General features: G+C 46.2%; 1 protein-coding gene across 2 annotated transcripts in view; it reads right to left on the bottom strand.

Moving 5' to 3' along the window:
* Positions 1-1,986: 1,986 nt before the first annotated feature.
* LOC142560205 (uncharacterized) overlaps positions 1,987-24,200 on the bottom strand; it is a 147,482-nt gene continuing 125,268 nt past the window's right edge. For both annotated transcript variants that reach the window (XM_075672133.1, XM_075672134.1), the window contains 3 exons: positions 18,928-19,163; positions 15,545-15,959; positions 1,987-4,161 (listed from right to left, as the gene is read on the bottom strand). In XM_075672133.1, coding sequence (XP_075528248.1) covers positions 3,767-4,161; positions 15,545-15,959; positions 18,928-19,128 — 1,011 coding nt within the window. In that variant the 5' untranslated portion in view covers positions 19,129-19,163 and the 3' untranslated portion in view covers positions 1,987-3,766. The remainder of the gene's footprint in view (positions 4,162-15,544; positions 15,960-18,927; positions 19,164-24,200) is intronic.

Raw genomic sequence — 24,200 nt, 5'->3', positions numbered from 1 at the left:
ATGATTCTGTAATTGCAGTCTTTACGTTTTCGTCTATTGAACGTCATTACTTCTATCCAAGTAATTTACTATACTATACATGACGCCTCTGCATGTCGGCTCGACCGTAAAGCTTTCATTAGCTCACTCACCTCCGGCGTCGCGGAGGAAAGGAGCGCGGGTTGTTAGTAAGCAAGGGGAAGCCCCCTGCCTCGCACACCACAAATGTGTCGCTCAAGGCATGAGACACCTTAACTACTCCGCGGCAGAATAAAAAAAAAAATGCCCTCGGTCATTCCCAGGTGGTCTCCCTCCCAAGAATTATGCCGCTTAACTGCGGTGATGCGTAAAGAACAGATCTATTCAACATGGCACAGCCTCGACGCCTGCCATCAGACGTGTGCGCTGTGTAGCATATATACGGCTAGCTTACAGAGCATTTGCCGCGGGTTGCCTTCTGTGCCCCCCCTCCCCCCTCCCCTTGCCTCCTAGGCGAGTTTAATTAGAAAAACGCCTCACAAGTTTGCCCAGGACAACCGGTTCGTCATGCGCACTTGCTAAAGTGTTTCAAAGTTCACTCACTTCGCCGGAGTTAACCTGCTGCTCGCCAGTATAGCCAAGCGTCGACTTCCACTGCTTAGTTGCAAGCAAGAGAGAGGTTTAGCTGGCGGCTAGTCGAAACGCATTCTCCTCTTGGGCTGCGCACGTGTTCTCGCCCTTAACGAATAAGCGGCCCGAGTGCGTGGCTGGCCGATTACACGGTGGTCCAAGCCTTCGCGTCTTCACGTGCCAGGGGTCGATGAACTCCCCTCTATGAGCCGGAGTCCGGAACAAAGCGTCGCCAGTAACGAGACAGCAAAAACGAGCAACCATACATTGGCGATTGCACGCTGTTCTAATGAACACTAAGAAGAAACGCTAAATCAGTTTAAGACTGGCAAATAACATTGAAAAATCAATTCTCGCTCATTTCTCGGTGATATTGCAAATATATTATAAAAGAAAATGAAGGTCAATGTTCTTTTTTTTTTTTACGCACCGGAGCACCAGAACTGGTACGGCAGTGTGACGCCGCAAACTTCAGTTGATTTGTTTTGGTTTTGCTTTTTTTTTTATTTGCGACATCGGGGAGGGGAAGGGTCGTTTTAGCACAGCAGAGACCCTTGAAATTCGTAAAGTGCAGCATTTCCCTGTTTTAGAACAGGATGTATTCCAGGTTTTCCGATAACAAATTATAATCCTAGGTGCGACTCTCAGAATCCATGTCGTCGTGAACGCTCCCATACGCTGACGCTTTTTATTCGAGGCTATGTGCTTATAGGCTTCAGGAATTCAGCGTCTACGCAACTCTCCTGTCCCATAAACTTATGTTTCCGACTGCAATACAGTCAAAAAAGCCCTTGTAAACCGCTTTATGCCGCCGTGCACTTAAATAGTTGGTCCAGATACGAGTTTACAAGATGCGTGATTATAGCAGAGTTGCTCAATCAATAAAAGCGATGCGACGCGTAGTGGCAGAAAGTTGAACTACTGGCGTGCCTATATAAAATTTTCGCATTCGCGCAAGAAGAATGCATATAATAACTAGAACTAAACACGGCACTTAGGTCCACAGTACTTACATGAAATGCATTCGTACGAAACATGCCACAGGTGGCTGGGCGGTGGTGAACGCTAATACCGTTGACAACGACTGAATTTCCTGGGTTCTTGGAAAAGTCACAAACATGGTGGACAACTCGTTCATTGAGAGCGCGAATTTTTGCTCAAGGAAGCCATTGGTTTTCTATGTTCTGGCCATGTTGTCGCTCGCACTAATCCTAATGGCAGCTTCATTTCGCCGGCTCTCTGGTCGAAGTGGTCTCCGCGGCAGTACTGGTAAGTTCGACCCAAGCTTAATAGGCCAGACCTTCAGATTGAAAAGCAAGAAAACAATGTACACGAGCCGATGCGTACTGTCTTTAGAAATAGATTAAGTAATTCAAGCAAGTATGCAATAAATATCACCAGTGTCATTTTTACTAAGGAACGTCGTTAAGATAGGTCTGTACAGTAGTTGGCGTGAGAGGTGCGGCATCAGGAACACAATGCTACGATTTGGAACTCAGGTTCAGTAGCACAGAATGAGAACGCGAAGCCAGGAGCACACAGGTGACGCATCGCTACCAAGCGCACAGAACCAGCGATTCGAGTTGTGTCCCGTTTCACAATTTTTTTTTAACATGTTGTGCCTCGTTGTTCGCTTCTTCAGCAGAGTGGGTCTTGAATTCTAGTCTGCAAATAATCCTGTCGGTCACGTTCTTTCGCATGCTCACGTGTACACCGTATTTTCGTTGTTGTCAATCTCTTACAGAAATGTATTCATACGGTCTGTAGACACAAGTGTTTGTATGAAGTCTGTAGACCATTGCATAGACAGCTTGCAGATTCGTTGGTCTCGCATATTTTGTGAGCTATTGTACATTAATTGTCCAAGAAAAACTCCTTGCAATTGCAGGGATCACATAGAGTCCAAATAAAGATGGACTTGTCAACAACTATTGTGAAGAGGCAGCCTGTCGTCATTCTGTAGACATGGCAAGTTTAATGAAACGCGAGAACGTGTACCAGAATTTGATCGGCAGTCTACAAACTTCATAACTTTACTTCTGTGGGACTAGCTCTCGGATATACCTTCAAGTCAGTTATGCATTTTACAATATCCGCAAGCTATATCCACACTTTGGCGACTGGTTCAATAGTAGAGACGTGCGTGTTAATTTTGTGCACCTCAACTTAGCTGCAGCGCTCCGTCAATCAACACATTGGGGCTCTTGAACACAGCGAGAGGGCCTACAAACATATGATCTGCTGGTCGCCACAACAACGTCATAAAAGCCTGAGCCATGATGTCGCTCACCGTTTCTATGCCTTTCTTTCTTACTATATGCTTTCTCCTTCCAGCGAGCTGGAAAAACTTGCTGATCGGCTAGCCGGTTGGAAATGTATCTGACTGAGCAACGTCACCCAAAGCACAGAACGAATGTGGTTGCCTTTTCTGTACATTTATCTGTACTGCCAATGTTTACAATGAACCTTGGCGTTTAACGCTATTTGGGCCGTGTCGTCGATGTGACACTTTCGTCAACATGACATTTTAATGATGCCTCATCGGCTAAATCAGTCAGCGCGAGCGGCATGAATTGAATGGGAGACACCCTATCACGGTTATGTCTACGCCGCGTAGTACCTCAACACGACAAGTCTCTGCCACCGTTGATAGCATTGGTGTGCACCTTCAAGTGCACGCAACTAGTGCTCTCTCTCCCCTTATTTCTTGCTTTTCGCTCCTTTATACCCTTCCCCCAGTGTAGGATAGCAAAGCGGTCGTGTGTCTGGTCAACACCCCTGCATTTCTTTGCTTCTACCTCTTAGTTCTCGAGTGTTAATGCAGAATGCCTGTGGGTCATTTCATTGAGAAGTCGAGCAATAAGTTACGTCGCAGCACAGCGAGACGAATAGAAATACGACAACAGCTGCGACGATTCAATGTACCGGGATGAATATTACATGGCTCACAGCTCGGTGCGTTTCCCGTTGCTCATATCATTGTCTCTCAGACCGAGCAGCAGCGCGTCAGTGGCATCGCATCCTTTGCTTCGCATTGCTACACCAAAAGTAGCCCTCGGGGTCGAACTGTAGCCGTGTGTAACTTAAGCGACACAACTTTCCACTCCATCGAGAGCCGGGCTCGCAGGCGGGGACAGTGTTTGCAGCGCGCGGCCGCACATTTTCCTTCAGCCGCGCTTCATTCGTGCTTGATGCCGGCTTCGGCGCCCAGCGCCCACGCCTGGCTTAGAAGTGGCGCGCACTGCGGACACCCCGGCGGACAAGCCGGCAGGAACAGCGGGCAGGCCGGCGTCAGCAGGCAGCCCGGCGGAGGTCTCCAAAGCTGGGCGGCGGCGGCGGCAGCTGCGGCAGCCGCGGCGGCAACCGGCGCGCGGAAAGCCGACCGTGCGCCGGGAGCAGAGTGGTGCAGGCGCTCGAAGGCGCGCACCCAGTCGCTCGCGCCGACGCCGCTTGCAGCGCCAGTTTCGTAGCCCCGCAGCACCTCCTGGAGGAACCCGGCCGGCGGTCGCTCGGACGGGGGCAGGGCGATGCGGGAAATCGGCGGAGCAGGGGACAGCGGGCTGCCCGAGTCCGCTGCATCGAGAACGACGGATGGACCGAGTTGATTAAACCGTGGCCTCCGAGATCGCAACTGTGCGCCGGTGCGATCTCGGAAGCAGCGACTGAGCCTGTAATACTACCTACTAAACTTAATTAATGATACCACGTTCTTACGCAGTTATGGTAACCGATGACAGACATTATGGTAGTCCACAGTACACTGTTAGATGTTACAAACAGGGATAACGTGCCTTAATAGGGCTGGCTTACGTTTCAACAAGTGGAGAAACGCATACAGAAGATTATATATATATATATATATATATATATATATATATATATATGGTAAGCAGCACAAGTATTTCATTATTAATTATTAATTATTAGTTATTAGTGGGCGCGGCTGAGCGGGCCTCGCAATGCGCTCACAAGCCGTTCTAATGCTTTAAGCAGGTTTTATTGACTCAGATAGCGCAGGTAACCTTCCAGTCATAGCCGATTCAACTCAGCGCGTGGCCGGTGGAATCAATGACGCACCATGCGCCGTATCACCCGTGCTCTTAGTTGCACGATATCAACATGACAGCTACGCCTCCCTCCCATGTGACTTCTTCGGATTCCTTCGTAAGGGGCATGTTACAACGCTATTGCTTTAGTGGGTGTGGCATACTGGGCCTCGCAATGTGGCTTCACAAGCCATTCTTCTGCTTTATGCAGGTTAGTGTTCACTGTAGCACAATCAAAAGCGACTACTGTGGCCCCCTGGTCCTGCCATGCCCTCGCCAGTGGCTTGAGATTGCTTGCGAAGTTCTTTGTGTACGTAAACTTTTACGGGGGAGTGGGGATATTCCGGTGAACCCGAGTGCTAACGCGGAAGCTTTATTGACCCAACTATCAGAAGAGCAGAACAAGCTAGTCACAGAGATAGCCACCCTAAATAATCAGCAAACTGACATAGGTACAATGACTTCTGACCTTAACCAGCGTTTCTTCGCTTTCGAAAGGCGTGTTTCGCGAGTAGACAGCCCAGAATTGACAGTAAGGCTGCTTCAGGCTAAAGTAGTGGACCTTGAAGACAGGAGCAGTCATTCGAATCTCGTTGTCTTTGGCATACAGGAAGGCAGGAGTGAAATGAAATAGCTCCGCACGCAAAAGTGGCTGAAGATATTGTTTGTTATAAATGCAACGTAAGATGCAGCTTTATCGCAGCAATGCATCGCGTTGGAAAGGTGGGGGGAAAAAAGGAACAGTTACAACGAAAAACCGGCAGTCCTTAAAAGTGCGCGAAAGCTCAAAGGAACAAAAATTTCCATTCAGACTGATTATTCGACAGGCACACTAAGAAAACGCAAGCTGTTATGGCAAAGCGCCAGAATATAAAACAACAGGGCAGGAAAAGTTAATCTTCAGCATGATAAGCTGCACATATACGATGACTTATACGCATGGGATGATGACGCCAATTCTAGGGCAGGATTGGTTAGTCGTCAAAAACCTTCCTGCAAAAATTGACAGAAAACTTCATGTGTTGAAAAACTTCGTATGTTAAAGGTAAACACCGCAGCTTTGCCAATAAAGGTGACCAGCTGGAAGCCATAATTCTGGGATACAGTCCTCATGTCGTCGTGATCACGGAAACTTGGCTCCGTAATGACATTCATGACAACAGCATCTTACCGCCTTCGTACCAAATTTTTAGGCAGGATAGGAATGCAAGAGTTGGTGGAGTGGCCGTCTTGATGAAACGTAACATTCCACCAACGCGTCTAAGACATATTGACAATCAGGAAAGTATCTATATAAAGTTGTCATGCTGGGGCTTTTCCATATTGCTCTTCACTGTGTACCGTTCTCCCGACGCACCACCGCAGTTTTTGCACTATCAATACGAACACATGTCGAATTTTGATCAGAAGAAAATAAATATTTCTGGCGATTTCGACCTTCCTGGCGTTGATTGGAACGATCTTTTTGCTTCTCGTGAGCATAGCGTACATGGTCAGAGGGTACTAGACTTAATGTTTTGTGGGAACCTGCAGCAAGTAATAATAATAAATAAATAAATAAATAAATATAAATAAATAAATAAGTGGTTAAGCAACCTACTCACGTTCAAGGCAGTTCGTACTCAATAGTAGATCTTGTTTTTGTAAGCCGATGTACGAAAAAATTTTCTGTGTCAGTCGAACAAGGTCTTTCAGATCCCTACATGTTAACTTATCGTGCCCTCTAAAAGCAAAAAATAGTGCTCCTATCAAAACAGTGACTGTTAAATTTTTTTGCGTGCAATCGGTGAAAGTATTTTAGACTACCTTGGTCTTAACGCAGCAATGTTTGTGGGTCTGATGTTTCACAGCTATGGAATAAATTTAAACAGTTATATTTGTACTGCATAGAGAAATTAGTGCCAAATAAAACGAAAAATACCGCAAAAAACTATGGATAACGTAGAACAACTTGTACAAGAAAAGAAAGCCGACAGATCCCCCGCCCTGTGGGAATCGATGTTATGCGAAGCAGTGTGCGGGGAGCCTACCAAGTTAACGAAGCGACCATGAGAGCACCAAGACGTAGGCGGCTATTTCATAACATACGTGGCCCGCATGTCATGACATTCATCACATGACCTATCATTTATGTTTTTCATACACTCTTTTCATATTACGCCAATTTTGGTACATGCCAAGACGCATGGCGACTGTTTCATGACCTACATGAGACGCATATGTCATGACCCATCATTTATGTTCATAATGCACCCTTGTCATATTATGCCAATTTTGGCTCATACCAATAAGGATGCGGCTGTTTCACGACCTACATGACACGCATGTCATTACCTATCATTTATGTTCGTCATACACTATCGTCATACTATGCCAGTGTTGGTACAAATCAAGTTAATTAAAGGACTATGAGAGCACTAGGGCGTAGGCGGCTCTGTTATGACCTACGGGACACACATGTCACGACATTCATGTCATGACCGATTATTTGTGTCCATCACACACTCTTGTCATACTATGCCAATTTTTGTACCTACCCAGTTAACGAAGCGACCATGACAGCACCAAGACGTAGGCGGCTGTTTCTTGACCTACATGAGACGCATATGTCATGACCCATCATTTATGTTTATAATGCACTCTTGTCCTATTATGCCAATTTTGGTACATACCAGGACTTATGCGGCTGTTTCACGACCTACATGACATGCATGTCATGACCCATCATTTATGTTCGCAATACACTCTCGTCACACTATGCCAATTTTAGTGTCTACGAAGTTTACGAAGTGACCATGACAGCACCAAGACGTAGGCGGCTGTTTCATGACCTACATGACACATATGTCATGATATTCATGTCATAACCTATCACTTATGTTCGTCATACACTCTTGTCATACTATGCCAATTTTTGTACCTACCCAGTTAACGAAGCGACCACGACAGCACCAAGACGTAGGCGGTTGTTTCATAACCTACATGACAAATGCCATGATATTCATGTGATGACCCATCATTTATGTTCATCATACACTCTTGTCATACTATGCCAATTTTGGTACATACCAAGGTAACGAAGCTACCATGAGAGCACCAAGACGTAGGTGGCTAGATAGATACAGTCAAAGTGGCACATCACTTGGTCAAAGTGGCCCACAACACCCTTCAACCAATCTGTAAGTTGTGAAAAGCAAAACTATTTTCAACATTCGCTTCCAGACGGCCCCTGAAACATTCCGGTCCCAGTTGTGTTGAAAAAAAAGGGCATTAATCAAATAATGCATAAAGACACACTCGTTACAGATAAGCAAAGCATCGCTTGGCATTTTAATGTGTACTTTCAGAGCGTTTTCCCAAAGGCTCGCGATGGCGCATGTGTCGACTCCGTCACCGTATCATTGTCCGGCGTGGTGCCTTTTAAAGAATTTGCATCTTAAATTTAAAGTTAAAACTTCACCAGGCTCTGATTGTATGCAAAATGGGTTTCTTCGTCGATATGCCGATATGGTTGCATGTTTTCTTGTAATCATCTTTCGTGCTTCCCTACGTTCATCTAGCATTCCCAGTGATTGGCAAACAGCGCGAATCATGCCAGTATTAAAAACAGAGGATAAATCATTGTTCTCAAATTATCCTCCCTTATCTCTGACTTGTTGCAAAATTCTTGAGCATGCCATAGCCAAAATAGAAATATATAGTATCGCCATGGTGCTCTCATGGTCGTTTCGTCAACTTGGTGTATACCAAAATTGGCATAGTATGGCAAGAGTGTATAACGTACATAAATTATCAGTCATGACATGAATATCATGACATGTGTGTCATGTTGGTCATGAAACAGCCCCCTACGTCTTGGTGCTTTCATGGTCGTTTTTTTTTCTTCACTTTTTCTTACTTTCTGCAGCAAGTGTTTAACTTGTTCATGTGCTCTGGCTCGGTAATTGTTTTCTTTTCTATGACGAAAAGCCATATACACGTCTGACAGTGCGATGAGGTGATATTTAGTAACTCCGTAATTATTAAATATTCACTACAAAATGCGCAGGGCATCATCCTACCACCTTGACTCTCTCTCAACTGAGTATTCAGTGCGGCGGAATGAAGTCATGCAACTCTGACACATATATGGACATGATCCATCATAATATGGAATGAAAATGGGATACCATCTTGAAATATACGGCAACGAGACTTTCTAGCGCAACTTCTTCCTTTCTGTTGCGGCCCGTTGCGCTATATTTAAAGATGGTTCTCATGTCAAAATACCAACTAGCCCAGCATTCATCTCTTTTGAAGATGGGACAGCAAAGTGTTAAACGGACTCATACAATACATCTGAATCCTCACTGTTCCTATAGCTGCAGGTAGACCTAACCTCGCAATATCCACCGGAAATTGCTCCACCCGAGTGCCACTTGTCAAGTGCGGTAATCTAAAGCCCGTCATAATACCTACAGGGAGGCCACGCCCCCCCCCTCCCCCCATACATACAAAACATGCACGCATGACGCGCCGATCACGTCACTTCCTTAGCTCCAGTTCGTGTCTCTGTTGCGCTCTTTACTCAAGATGAAGACCTCTACAGGGAAGGCGAGGACGGAGTCCAGCCGGAACGAAACATGCTTCCCGTCACCTGTCTCACCTATGAGCAACATATGTGTATACCGCCGGGGTTTCAACTGGACGTTGTTAACCAGGGCACCCACTAATTGAGTGTCACTGTGCGCTGACCAGGCTCGTTGTCTAGAATATACGATGACTGCAAAATTACATCTTTTATAGCTCTGAAAAAAATGTTATCCTCATTAATGTTATAAGTGTTCTCGATTTAACGAAGTGTTTGGTTTAACAAAATTGTAATTATTATAGGACATGTTGGACTGTGGTATATTGACGTTTCAATTTAATAAAGGAGGTGTGACTCCTAACTTTTTTTAAGTAAAGAAAGAAATGTGTCCCTACAACCAGTATTTTGTGGCTTAACAATATTCGCCGCAGATCCTCGGCTCAACCGAGAGCTCGAACAAGAAAAAGAGGATTTTTTACGAAAAAAAAAAAGGAAGTGTGAAACGGTCTTGATGAAGCTCCATAGCTAGAAGCCTAGCCTGAAGGCAACGGAGTTATCCCGACGAACAAAGAAATGCCGGGAAGCGTAGCCTTTCGGAATAGCGAAAAGGAAACGCTTTCGCAACGCATGGGCAACACGGTAGCGAAAACAAAAAGGAACGGGGGAAAAGGGGTGGCTGACCGCGATGGCAACGGAAGGAAGGCGCCTATTGCAGACTCCAGTGGAAACCCCCCGAAGAAGCACCGTCCGCATTACAATTCCTACGAGCACCCTTCCAGACGCGCCGTGTGTTCAAGTGCCCCCGGCAGCGTCTCCTCGGTGAGCCGCATGATAAATACATACATTCCCGCTCGATATGTGTACGCACACGTACTTGGCACTAGTCTGCGAAGCACTTTGTCATGCTCGATTCGTTCGCCGCTGAACGGCAACCGACGATGCTACGGGCGTGGTGTGTATGATATATACACGGCGCCTTCGTCTTTCCTACATACCATCCCCAGAGCTGGTGCTTCTGCGCTTCCTTCTCTCTCTTTGCCGCACTTCGCCTCGTCTCCGCTCGATATGTGTGTACGCGGACGCGCGCGGAGCCCGTATGCAGCGCACATTCCCGGGCGCGTTTCCATCGCTCGAAGGCAACCTTGGTCGTGTACGATAAGCCGTCCTCGCCCTTCTGGAATATCCACACCGTGCGGATCCTTATTTCGATTCCACCCAACCCACCCGACCGACCGCGTCTCGCTTCATCTCTCGGCATGCGGTCTGCGTTTCGAGTGGTCCCCTAACCGGGTTAGCATCGAGCGGTTACGCCGCCTCCCCCCCCCCCCCCACTCCCGACTCAACGGCGGAAAGCGTGGATGGATGTCGGTTGGCACCAACGGGAGGATATGTCGGGAGGCGGCGGCGGCAGTGGTGGCGGCGCAAGCGCAATCTGCAGCCGCACGGTGCCGCTGGCTGCGGCTTCGTAACTGGATTTGCTCCGTGTCGGCCCCTCCCGAACGCCGGAGTTTCGCCGTCCGCTGCCACAAGCGGTGGATCGAAGCCCTCGCCGCCTTTCCGCGCTGGGCTATGTGACAGGGACTCGATACGCTACTGACAGCCGGCTGTACGTGTGTCTGTAGCTGGCTGCAGACAGCCGAATGAAAGGAAGCCTCCGGGAGGCGAGGCGCGCGACAGTCTTTCGAGCGGCTTCTGGACAACCCCCTGTTTATGTATAGTATACTTCCATGGGCGTTTTACCGCAAGCTGGAGTTCTTGGACAGTTGGAGAAACATGCGGCCTCTCCAGTGGCGAAGACCGCTATTGAACAGTTTCAACACGTTCGTTCTTGAGCGACACCTTATAAGAGCAATCGCGCCAGTATACTTCGAGGATAGCTTGCCTTTGTCAAAACGTCGGAGAAATCTTTTCCGACCAAACATGGCTAGCTGGCCCACCTTCCAGTGCAAGCGGAAGTCTTGGTTTAGTAAGCGTGTTGCCACGTGGTAAAAGTTTACGTGACTTCTGAAGCTGCCATCCACTGCACAACTCTGAAACTCGCCTTGGACCGTAACTGCTGCAGCACGTGATTTGAAAGAAGCATGCTTCGAGGGTTACAAATATCGAGTGCGGCCACTAACCTTCCAGTTTTGCGTCATTTTTTTTGACCAAATGCGTCGTACAGCGAAGATTGGTTGGTTTGCATGTTGTGTCTGTCACTCCGAATGCCTTATACCTTTGTATGGTATTTATTGGAGCGTTTATAATATCAGCAGGTATCCAGTTATCAGCACCACTTCTCACTTCCCGTTTTCTCGTTTTCTTTCTTAGATTGGCGCCGCGCGATGAAATTCGGCCACCGCTGGAGTGGCTGTCGCCATTACTGGGAATCATACCACCCGCCCTATAGTGTTCAGCAGCTACAGGCCATAGAACCACAAAGTCACCGTGGTTTACACAGACATGTTTAGCAATCCTTGCATACCTTGCCAACGCGTGAACATTAAGATTCGTAACAAATGTTACCTATGCAAGACACCGCGTGGGGACGGCGAGAGCACAAGCCTTTCATGGGATACATACGCAACTTATTAAGGATGACTTTAGGCGAAGCACACAAGCCGCACCAAACAGGAGCCACCGCGACTGAGAAGCAACACATTGTTTTTAGATCAAAAGTGACATTTTCAGCGACATTGCTGTTGCCGATTTCGCCTGCTTCAGGGTCTCGTCTGCGTAAACTTAGGTGATGCAAGTACCCTTGTGGCGTCCTTTCACCGTCAGCAGACTTTCAACGGAAGGTTCAGAGACCAACGAGATAAATGTTTTCGCGACCAGAATCTATGATTCGTAGAGCTTGACGATGACATTCGCGAAATCGTAGAACGAGCCCGAATTCGTAAAACTTCGCGAAAGATTCTGAAAAGTTAGGAGGTTTGCACACGGAATCCATGCACGTCCTTTGATGGTGTAAGCACGGCGGAATTGAATATATATATATATATATATATATATATATATATATATATATATATATATATATATATATATATATATATATATATATATATATATATATATATATATATATATATATATATATACTTCTTTGTTCGCCATACGCATGATGCAGGTCCAACACTCCAATGAATGAGGACAGCTTTCAAGGTTATAGGCGCACAAACGAGCACAAAATTATTGACCGCGTTCACTAATAGTGCGATTTTTCTGAGTAGTACACATACTTAGCCGAGTTGGTTTGACATAACAATGGTGCAAGCGCGCTTGAATAGCGAGGACGATAGGTGACGACGAGAAAAATAGTTGAGCTATGTACGTCTCGCCTTCACCTATCGTCCTCGTCTTTTAACCGCATTTACACCATAGTCTCTTCTGGGTGTACGCGTTATACCTCCGAGATCGCCTATCCGGCCCGAGTGCTGCGCCGACGGTCTCGGAGGCTAATGACAGTGCCGCAAGCGCTAGTACACGTGCCCCAAAAGCAGTCGCGATGCACTTACACCGCGGAAGCTGATGTTTCGCAGTCGAACAGCACAGTGCACACATCTCTCACGCGCGTTCAATACGAACCCCGAGCGGTAACAAATCACTTATGTTACATTTCAACGCAGTGAAGGGTCGCATGCTGATGCCTTGCATTTAAATGAGATTTTGCGGCTAGTAACTGCAGCGTCGTTAATTATACGCAGCTTGCAGCATGTACGCGTGTTCACTTTCGTGTAGTTACAAACAGCGCCGGCTATCTTACTATCTGTATTTTTCCTTTCACATCGTCTCTATTTTTGCTGGGAACGTTTGAACGTGATCAAAAGAAGTTACTTACACGCGCGATGGTGCTATAGCCGCTTTGTCAAACAAGTTTCTAGCCCCACAGTTCGGTTTGAACGTCCGGAAAACCCGTCCGTCAAACTCCCCTCGCTGCCTCGCTCACCCGCCGTCTCCTTTGACATGCCTTGTCTAAGCTAAGGAGCCCGATTTGCTTCAAGAGTGCTCCAATATGTTTCCTTTGTACACTCGAAACCCACGCCGGACCAGACGACGTCAAAGTGCGCGGTCCAGTCAGGGAAGGACGAATAAAAGAAAGAGACAGGTAAACAAATCTTAGAAAAAAAGAAAACGAAAAACCTTAGTGCCGTCTACACCCAAGTGTCGAAAGAAGGGCGTTTCAGGTGACACCGGAACCCGACTCGCGCCGAAAGCGAAGCGAGCGCCGCCTGCAGGGAAGGAAGCGCGAAGGGAGAGACGCCCCGAAAGCCGAGCCGCCTCGAATATATCCGCGACGACGTATACACGCTAAGCCTCGTCTACGCGCTTCTTTCGGCTGCGGCAGATTTCGGTTCGCGTCAAGGGAGGGCCGGTTGCTTTAACGCAAGAAGTAGCCCGCGTGTGTGCGCTATAGTCGGCGGCGGCAGGAGCGGGCCTAGTCGAAGCAAGCAATCCGCTTGCAGGCTCGCGTACGCGAGCCAGACGTATGTGCCGACGTCCCAGACGACTACCGACCGAGAAGACCACCCGGGCAGTGTTTGCGGCGCTCAAACATGGCGGCTGAAAGCAGCGCAAACAGCGGCGTCCCTTAATGGCCTCGCTTCCGGAGGGGGAGAGAAAGCGTGAGAGAGGACTGCAAGAGGAGGAGGAGGAAGTGAAACAAGAAATAGACACCCCGCCCATAGTCTTTCTCAACTGCTTGCAAACGACGTCCTCCCAGGCACGCGGTTTCAGGATTGTGGCAGCCTCGTATGCGGAAGATCCGTGCTTCGACTGGCTATACACAGGCCCAACGCAATGAGTGTGGAAGTGTCCAACGTAGCCGCATGGTACCGGAAACAATTCTTCGATATGGGCTACAGTATCACAAGATCCACTAACACTGCGGCACGCTGATGCATGTCCATATAAATGTTGCGCTAACACTGCCACACAGGAAAGAAACACAAACGTCCAGTGTTGGCTCTCAAGGGACATGTCTGTTTGCGCACCAACAACATTTTTCGCCGCATTCGTTATGTTTCAGCGCATGCATGTCGTACACGGTTTCCATGAGAGCGCCTGCGGTGTCTCAAGTAACGATGCGGTGACCAAGGAGTTAGTCTATGAGTTGTGATTAATATGTTTAAAAATCTAAACTCTGGAGTGGCACTCTCCGTAGCTTCTTACCAGCAGAGGTGAATTGAGTGCTTATTCCCACCTCGTCACCTCGGAACAGACATATGCCCTAGCTGCAACCGGCTCCCCACTCAGATGTGTTTGCTTTGTTAATGCAAATGCTAGGCTATCCGGAAAAATAGCTCGTTCGTTAGGCTAAATATTCCTTTCTTTGAGTACTGATATCATTATCTCCGGCAATATTTACCCATATGTCGAGGTTTCATCCTAAAACCAGTGGCGCAAAGATACATCTCGGCCGGGATCCGTATATACGGAAATATTAGCCAGTAAGTAAAAAGAAAACGCTCCCTATTCTCCGCTATACGCTAACATTATTCTGTGCCCCAAGTAAGATGGCGGCGGTCCGGCTTTACTTTCAGGGCATCGTCTCCACTCCAGAAATGTTGTCTTAAAACTCCCTTGGTTAAGACGTATCACTCCACCCTTTTTCTTTCGTCATCGTATTCGTAGAGCTTCTTAACATACTTCCTACATGGACATCTGACGCCGCCGTCTGTGCGGGTCTCTTAATTGACAGTACGACTCCGTGGGGATGCCGGATTAAGGAAGTTAGTGCTTGCTCTTATTGTGCATCGACCATTTATCTGTTCTTGGCTGCTCAAATAAGCTTTTGTTGGAACAAAGATTTCATGGGTCTGAGTTCGGCTGTCATACGTTTTGCATTTATGTTTGCTCCCTTAAACGGAAGCTGGTAAAGCAACGGATCCCCATGAATGGAAGCCAGCGGACAGTGAGTTCGCTCGCAGAACTGCAATTTCTTTCTCCAAATTTTGTGGCCTGAATGTGTTATTCTCGATCTTTTACATCATTAAAACTTACTGCAGTACCAACACTGACGTCTTCTTATAATTGTTCATAATAATGTAGCAAAAACATAGCATATCTCCAGTTCTTCCTTGCCTAAGGATTAAAGTATCATCGCAGATCGCGGTCGCTAAGGTATAAGTTACGACTCTCAGAGAAAGGTGTCAATCCGAAGCACCAAGTCCCTTTCATAGCCATGACATTAACACGCACATACAGGACTCATTTGTCCTTTGGGTAATCGCAGAATAATTAATCTGCGGTCGTGTCATGGCCTTCGAGATCACTCGTGTAATACCCTACCAGCGCCGGTCATCCACAGTCGCGTTCGCGAACGTTCACTCTCGATATGCCTATACAGGGCTCTGACCTGCAGGTATCTCCTCCGCTCTCGACTGCAGCAACGGTTGCGTCGACACAGGAGCCACAGAAGCCGGCTGAGACAGTGGTCGCGCCGGCGGCTGTCCCGGGGACAGTGGCGAAGAAGAACGGCTTTCCTCATCGTCCCTCCGCTGCTGCTGCAGCTGGTCTTGCTGCCGCTGTTGCCTCTGTTGCTGCTGCTGCTGCTGTTGCTGCATAGCTCTGGCGGCCTCGCGCGCCGCCCTTTTAGCAGCCGCTTCTTTGGCTCGGGCTCCGGAACCCCTGGCTTGCGCCATGGCCTTGGCGGCCAGGGGGAGCCCGAAAATGGGGCCCGGGGGCAGGAACGGTAGAGAACGGCCAGTGGCCACGGCCCGCAAGCCCATGGCGATGGCGTCTTCGGCAGCCTGCTGACGCTTCAGTGCCACCTGCGTCCGTGTGCGGATGGTCCCGATATTAATAGCCGAGGAGCATAACGGCCTCATGGCTTCGTTCAAGCCGTTTAACGTTCCCTAATAACACTTGTGCCCCGAGACACGCCATAGTGTAGGGCCCCGGGTTAACATTTACCGCCGGAGGTTCTTTGACCTTCACCTAAATCTAAGTATAGACGAGCATTTCCTTTTCTTTTCTTTTCTTTTCTTTTTTGTTTGGCCTCCATTGAAATGCAGCATCCGCGGACAGAGATCAAGCCAGCGACCTTGGGCTGAGCAGTATTGCGCCAGCCACTAAGTTACAACGGCGGGCGAGACCAGAAATTTGGACTAAATCTGTCGAAAAATGGGAGAAGTCTTTGGCCGTTGACAACATTGCGGTAGGATCAGAGGACATATAAGGATCAAAGACCCTCTTGTCGCTAAAGAAGACAAGTCCTCTGATCCTTTTATTTTTCTTACTAACCACACTGCAATCATAGAAGACTGGCTGCTCAATGAAAGACGCTTGATGAAAACCCAGTAAGTTTTGCATTGACGAAGATGGACAGCAGTAAATTATTCTTCGCCTGTTGTAAATAAGTAATAGTTAAAAGGAAAAGTCATCATAATCATCAGCAGTAGCAGTCTATTTACGTCCGCTGCGAAGCGAAAGCCTGTCCCATGTAGCTATCCCCACTTACTCCTGTCCTGCGCCAGCAGACCTTAAAGGTCGTTCGTCGAAATCTGATCTACGCACGATGCAGCTTACATTACAGCGTAATCGCTGGTGCTTGAGTACTATCCGGAATGTACGCTAATACTCACTTTGTGCACGCAATCTGATTAGACAAGATTATTTCACTCAAAAATAGGCGACAACATCCCAGAATATTCTGATACGTGAAGGCTTATCTTGCATCGAGCCATAGCGTTTTAACAGTAGTTAGGCGGTTGAAATATATTCACCGTACAAAGGTAAGCAATGTACGCGAGTCAATATCGAACTATCAGATACAATGAAATCGTTTGGGTTTGGGTTTATTTAACCACATGGTGCATGAGAAACGTGCACTTCTCGTTGGGTATGATGGGGAAAAAGCTGCATGAAAGTTGCTTGACGGGCCACACCACCCCTAAATCAAAACAAAAACAACAAACACAAGCAGTAGAAAACTACGGTACATAAAATGCATATTCATATGTGGTCCTTCACAACAAATAATGAATAAAACATTTACATAACACGAGAACTAGATGCTTTACCTATATGGAAGTAGACACATCTTGAATAAGGCGTTTCTCGATGAAGTTCTGAATAGTTAATTTCCACCTGTTTAGTACGTTTGGAAGACAGCGACGAAGAGTTTCAAATCCATAATTAGTTAGAGGACATGGCAGGCACTTACCAATTCTCTGTATGTTGAGCTAGCCGACAGGCTGCATTAGGTTGCACCGGAGCTAAATTACGTATGTACAGTAAACAGCAAATGTTGCGGGATGCTCTTTTCCCTGTAAATGTGAATTCCTGCACTTTTACGGCATCGCACTTCTAATTTAATGAATCACTGAGTAAGAGGCGAAGGCTACTACATGCTGGAACATTTAATACGAGCCTGTGTGACCACGCTTCGCCAGGATTCAGCTTCTTGACAGATTCTGCATCCCTTAAACTTTCGCTCTTGACGGTACATGCTGCATCTGCGTATCTCAGATTTAAAAGCCGGAAAGAGCTGGTATTCATGCCGATAATCAACTCTCATGATTCCGAACTTCTTGAACGATTCAGAGGTGTGCGCAATATAAAAGGTACCTTCAATAGATCGTTTTTTGTTTCAGTGAGACTAAAGTATTTGAATATTTTTACAGCCTGTTGATCAAACCAGACAACAATAATGTAGATGAGGACAAAAAAAGGCATTGTACACAACGTTTTTGAGGTACATGCAGTATATGATGGCACCTAAGCAAAATGCCTAACACTCTGGAAAGTTTATGACTTATGAGCTCAGTATGATAATCCCATAACAAGTACTCGTTGAAGTAATACCAAGTGTTTTTACAGGTGGGGAGAGTTCGATTTCATTACTGCAGGGAAATAATTTCTCAGATGGATCACAAGATTATGAGTTCGCTCGGAACAGTACAGCTTTAGTCTTAGAGCAATTTCTCACGCATAAGCAAGTTCGTTATAACCGTGTTCAACTGATCGGACAATCACTTGGACAGGAAATTTGGATGGGAGTTCAAGAGGGAGGTGGGACGATCTGCAAGTGCCCGTTACTACACGAACGATTACGGGCGGTGTGCTGTGGGGAACCTACTGCACGTATCCGCAGCCTGAGTGCTCCGGCGCTGATGAATTTATTATCAGCATTTCGTGCTCGAAGGGATTCGGTACACAAATTTTAATGTGCGTGTATTTCTTGCAAAATTTTGGCAGGAGTTCAAAATATCTAACACTTCCAAATATTCTGGTTCGTTATAACGAGGTTTGACTCTATCGAACAATTAGTGAAGACAACCACTGCATTGTTTCGGAATTCATTGTTTATCCTGCGCTAAGACACTGGGGTTCGCAAGAGGATACACAACAAGCGCTGGACATAAACTGACGTCGAAGCAGAGATTATGTGTATTTCATCATAATCATTTGTTATCTCATAATATTATATTATTTAATATTGTTTTCGCGTTAAATGCTCCCCTTTCATTCGTTCGTAAAGTTATTTTTGTTGCATTCATTCAGTAGTTACGGCAAATGCTGTTGAGGGTTCCGGTGCAACATCTCCAATTATGAGATCCTCTGCTACATCTTTGCTTGTAAGTTAATACTTTTCTCTCTGTCGACACATAAAAATGACTTGATCTGATGTCGCGCACTTATTGTATACACGCCTTCTGAAGGTCCCTTATCGTTTCACTGAACCCAGGCTGTGCATCAGGCATCCTTTCTCTCCCAGAGTGCACTTGAAGCGCTTGCCTGTGCGGCCATGATGCGCTGCCTCTCGGCGATCAGGTTGCACTTCGCGCAGGCGCACTCCTTGAACCGGCACTGTCGTTTGTGGCCCTTGAGCCACGAGATGACGCCGTGGTTTCGGCAGCGAGCGCACTTGGGCCTCCTGGCGGCCGATGACGACGACGATGCGGGGGGACTCGGAGCACCTCCGCCACCGCCGCTCATCGCTCCACGAGCGCGAGATTACGTCGCCGCTTATCCTGCGTCCATCGAGCGCGCGATGTAAGATATAACTGAAAAAAGCAAACTACGAGAAATGAAACATTTATGCTTCTACAACGTATAACTTCTTTAGAAGAAAACAACGGGTATTCTTTCACGTAGAAAAAAATATGCTAACGCAGAAACACCGATTTTTTTTTCATGATATTACACAATTGGCCGCCTGTACTGGGGAAAGTGAATAATGTGTTGTCACTAATGCGAGCGCAGGGAGTTTTTGTTCGTTTATTTGCGGTCCTCAATTGACATTTCTGCGCAGCTTTGCCATACGTGTAAGTGCAGACTGACAGATGTTATACCATACACGCGAGCCACATTAGTATAAGTTTCTCGATAAGATACGTCTGCTCACCGGGCTGCATTCGTGACACTCAGAGAATCACTATATGAATACTGGTGTAGTTGATGCGTGGATGTGCAGCGCAAGGCCATGAGTGAGTGAGTGAGAAAACTTTATTTCGAATCCGAACGATGCGCGTCCGGCGAGTTAGTGGGCTGGGGCACCCGCCGTGGTTACGGCCAAGAGTTCTTGCCTCTCGGCGGCTTCCTTGGCCCAAGACCGTGCGTCTTGCAGTTTTTTCTTTTCTGCACTGACAAGCAATTATATTACCCTTCTATATGTTTTAAGAATTTTATTTGAAGTGTTTACTTTATATATGTATACAGGTTTTCATATATAACATCGGCAGTCTTCGACCTATAGTCGTCATGGTGTTTATGCATTCCTATGCTGGAAACAGTGAGAGGTTAGCGTGATAGGGATCGTACGCCGGCATTGGTGGTAAGCAGACGACAAGCGCTGTCCTATATATGAGTGAGAAGCTAATTTTTCATTTGTTTATCAAGCCTACGTTCATGGCGTTCATGCTTTCTTGAACTGTTGAATTATTGTTACAAAAATAGCTACGTGCTTCCGTGGTTTCTTGGTTAACTGCCTTGGTGCATGTACAAGATAAAGCCAAGTTCTTTTCAGCAAAGCCAAGCACAGCTTTATAAAGCGAAACGACAATTTTAAGAGACTGAATGCTGGTTTTACAAGTGATGTACTGTTCCGCGTGTTTCCGTACGGAAGCATGTCATGTCTGGAACACCTGAGCGATCTGGAGCGATGAATCGGCGATGAGACCTCACATTAACGCGAAAAAAGCGTATGAAACAGCGTAATTCGCTCCGCCGGGCAATAAAAGACGCCATGGTTTTGCCGTTCTGTTTGCTGTCACGCAGGCAACGAGCGCGTGAACTTTCCTTAAGATCGAAATGTGCATAGAATTAAGTACAGACGCCTATAAATTATAAAGAATGCGAGCTTAAACAACACGTGTGGTGCACTTAATAACAGCCGACTTACATACAGTAATATGCGGTTACATGGTGAGAATCCAGCTTTAGTAGCAAAATATCACCGCAAAGCGTCGCCACACACCATTTCCTCGCGACTTCCTGCGCAAATGTAAAAATGCATTTGCTACGTGAACGCCACAGCGTGTTCGATTAGACAACTACAAATCACGGTCTCTTTTTTTTTTTTTTACGCATCATTCACGGTAAAATGTAATTACCGTTCTGGGCAGTTGTAGGTCCCTTTAATAAGGTATCGTATGTATTAACCTGCCCGCAAAAATAATAATAATAAAAAAAGAGTTGACAGTCACTTTAGCATATGATAAAGCGAACGAAGGCGGAAGACTGCGCGCTCACGAAACATTCATTAAACTACTTGACATTCTCACTCGAATGCGTTGTTGCTTCCTGTTACTTGTTTTCTTCCACCAAAGGTCGTGAATTTCGAGTGCCTCAACGAACTCTATATTAATTAACTGTGCCTCAATTAACTTCGCCTGAATTAACACCAAAGCTCGTGTGTTCGACTCCCACCAATGGGCGCGGGTTTGACCATCAATGGTGGCACTATCAATTTTGGTGCCACTGAATTTTGTCCTCACCAAAGATCGTGGGTTCGAGTCCCACTAATGGTCGTCAGTGGCACCATCAATTTTGGTGCCACTGAATTTTGGTGTCATAACGCTGGACGATCAATTTTTCGGTAACGCCGGACAACGGATTTTTCGACCCATGAGGGCCTTTAGTATTTCGCCTTTATAAAATGGCATCGGGTACTGTGATTTTATTTTCGTAGATCACGAAATCGCGTTCACAAAAATATTGACCTAATCTTATGACCTAGATAATTGTGACGTTATCACCTTTGCCTTCGTAGATGGAGTTCATCTTGCTTTCAGACCACCCAACCGGAATTTTCTTCGTTTCAACCACTTTCTCAATGGCATTATAGCTAGCAGTGCTTTGCTCTTTGTAACGGTGTTTTTTGATTAGCTGTATTGATATTTCATCGGTTCTTGCGGCGGTGTTATTAGGGACATTGTCTTCTGCTTCTTTCTAGTAACACCTTTCTATGCTAAATTGTGATCTCTCTTGTCGCTATGTCTGATTGGGTGTGAACTACACTTTCATTGTGCCGAAGTTAACCTTAATGATGTCTGTAATACACCGCAGCGCATCCTCTCTTTCGAAGATGTTATCATCTTCACCCCTTATAGCCGTTTGCGAATTTTAGTGTTTCTTTTTTTAGCGTTTTCCTCTCCGTAATCTTTCTAACCCCTATCTCCCATCCCCAGTGTAGGGTAGCAAACCGGAGACTGATATCTGGTTAACCTCCCTGTCTTTCCTCTTCATCTCTCTCTCTCTCTCTCTCTCTCTAGCTGGAGCTCCGAGTGGTCTTACATGGTTCCATAATATTTTTGCCGCGCCTTTGTCTCTTTTGCGAATGTTATGCTCCCAAGGGGGGGGGGGGGGGGTTCACTTGTGCATTTAATTTCCTTTTGAACGAACTCACTCGCAACCTTTTTTCTTTTCTTTGTATTTGTTCCATCTAAGGAGCACTTCTTCGTGTAATCACAATTCTTTGGCTTCTCGATGATTCATAGACTCCTGCTTACACTCTTCTATAGCTTACTTTATTTCCTTGTTCCGCCACTTACGTGCTTTCCTCTTTCCAAGCAAACAATTTTTTTGTCTTGCCTGTCTTACTTCATGCTGCATGACGTCTGCCAGTTCCTTATATTACCAGAGTGTTGTGTTGTGTTTACCCTGTCTGTAGATTGTAGAATGTTTTTTTGCGATCTCTGTTATTTGCTTTTCATTCATTTTTTTTTAGAAAGTATGATGCTATTGGTTCGTGTTTTGCTGTAGTATCTCTCTCAAACTTTAATGTTAAACGTCTATGAAAGCTAACCAGGCTATTTTTTCCATGCTCGTCTATTATCATTTAGTCTAGTCGTTCGCAGAGCGTTTCTTAGGCTACGGCGTATTCGATACATGACAGCGTGTTCCGGCGTTGCTGCGTTACCTGTCTATGACACTTATTCGCCCTGTTAACTACTATAACGTTCTGTCCATGACACGCATCCAGCACTAGGGAACTGTTGTAACCAGTATATCCGTCTGAACCCTCCATGTGCGCATTCATATCTCCAACTCACATGACCTGGCTCGATTTCCGGAACTCAATAATTTCGCTTCTAGCGCAATGAATCAATCCTTTAGTTCTTATCTTTGCTATCACTGCCTGTCTATAGGTAAGCTACTCCAAGCCACGTCCTTTTGCCTTCCCATGGGTCGCTAATCCATAAAGGCTCCTTAGGCGTCTCTCTTACCCTTTGCTACTTGATACTTCGCCTAAATAGGATGCCTACACCTCCGCCTTTCCTTGACCGAGTCATTCAATTGCACCCCACCGATACAATAATTTAAATAACAGGCAGCTGCTCTAAATATCGTAGATGCGTTTCGATCTGGGCATACAAGTCAATAGCTTCGTCATTCAGCTATACGTTTGAATTTCCAGCCATTTTTCCTGCTTGCGAACACCATTGCACGTTTATGTAAAGAAAAAAATTGCGTCTCCATTCTTGTCCTTTGTGCGTCTTTTCTTAACTCCTTGAGGTCTAATCCTGCCCTTTGCTGGTGTATTTCTACATTCACTACTTAACCTTCCTTCCTAATTGTCTGGGGCCCACCTAGAAAAGGTACTGCCCATGCCGCGAATCGACGCGCAACCAGTGTTGCTACATTTTCACTAAAATGTATCCAGTCACGCACAAAAGCGCCTTAGTGGCCTTCTCGGTGCACTTCTCAGTTTGCGTCAATGACCGTAAAATTCACTGCCTTAGCGCGTGTCCAAATTTCCTTTTTTTTTACTGCAAGCACTGCCCTTTCAAATGCATACCTCTGCCTTTCAAACTCTGGCACCGTGCACACCGCGATTTGCACATCCTTTGAAACGTTCTGCAGGTCGGTAAGCCCTTTGGCTATTTGTTTCGCGATCTCTATCCCCCGTCCTTGCAGTACGTCAATCACTCCTCCCATTATCCCCACTATAGGTGTCTCACCTCCAATGTGTCTCACATGTGTTGCTTGGCTGTCGCTATTACTTCGTTAACCCTTTCAGACGCCACTTTATCCCGTTGATTGAAAACTTGCTTTCACCACATTTCTTGCATCTTCAGAATCATTGAAAATGTACAGCTGCAGAAAATATCAGGAATTTTGAAATGTTTATTGAGTTTAGTCGAGTTTACAGAATGTGAACTCCGTGCGAAAACTCACTACGGAAACATCAAATATGAGAACATAAACTATTTCGTGCTTTCAAAAGCTTGAAAAGCACTTATCGAGCCACTTGAAAATTATGCCTGGTGCATGGGATTGTGAAAAACAATGAAAGAAGGGAACCCGCTACATACGACGTACTGATACCGAGTAAAAACACCCAACTGTCCACCTTTCTAGTCACTTTGCTAAAACGTTCTGCACGTTATTCAATATTGCAGCTTAGTTCCAATAATAGGTGTTTCAAAATGTGTGCGACACATTTTAATTGTCATTATTTTGCAAGAACTGATGCAGAACTGATAGTTGGGGGAGTTGGTACGAATTCATAGTGAAATATTCAGCGCGCAAAATCGACAAGGACACAGTGAAGGGGGGACATACGA

The sequence above is a fragment of the Dermacentor variabilis genome, chromosome 10 (genome assembly GCF_050947875.1).
Source record: "Dermacentor variabilis isolate Ectoservices chromosome 10, ASM5094787v1, whole genome shotgun sequence".
Taxonomy (NCBI): domain Eukaryota; kingdom Metazoa; phylum Arthropoda; class Arachnida; order Ixodida; family Ixodidae; genus Dermacentor; species Dermacentor variabilis.
Note: the sequence above shows the minus strand (reverse complement) of the source record. Positions and strands in the feature narration are given on the sequence as shown.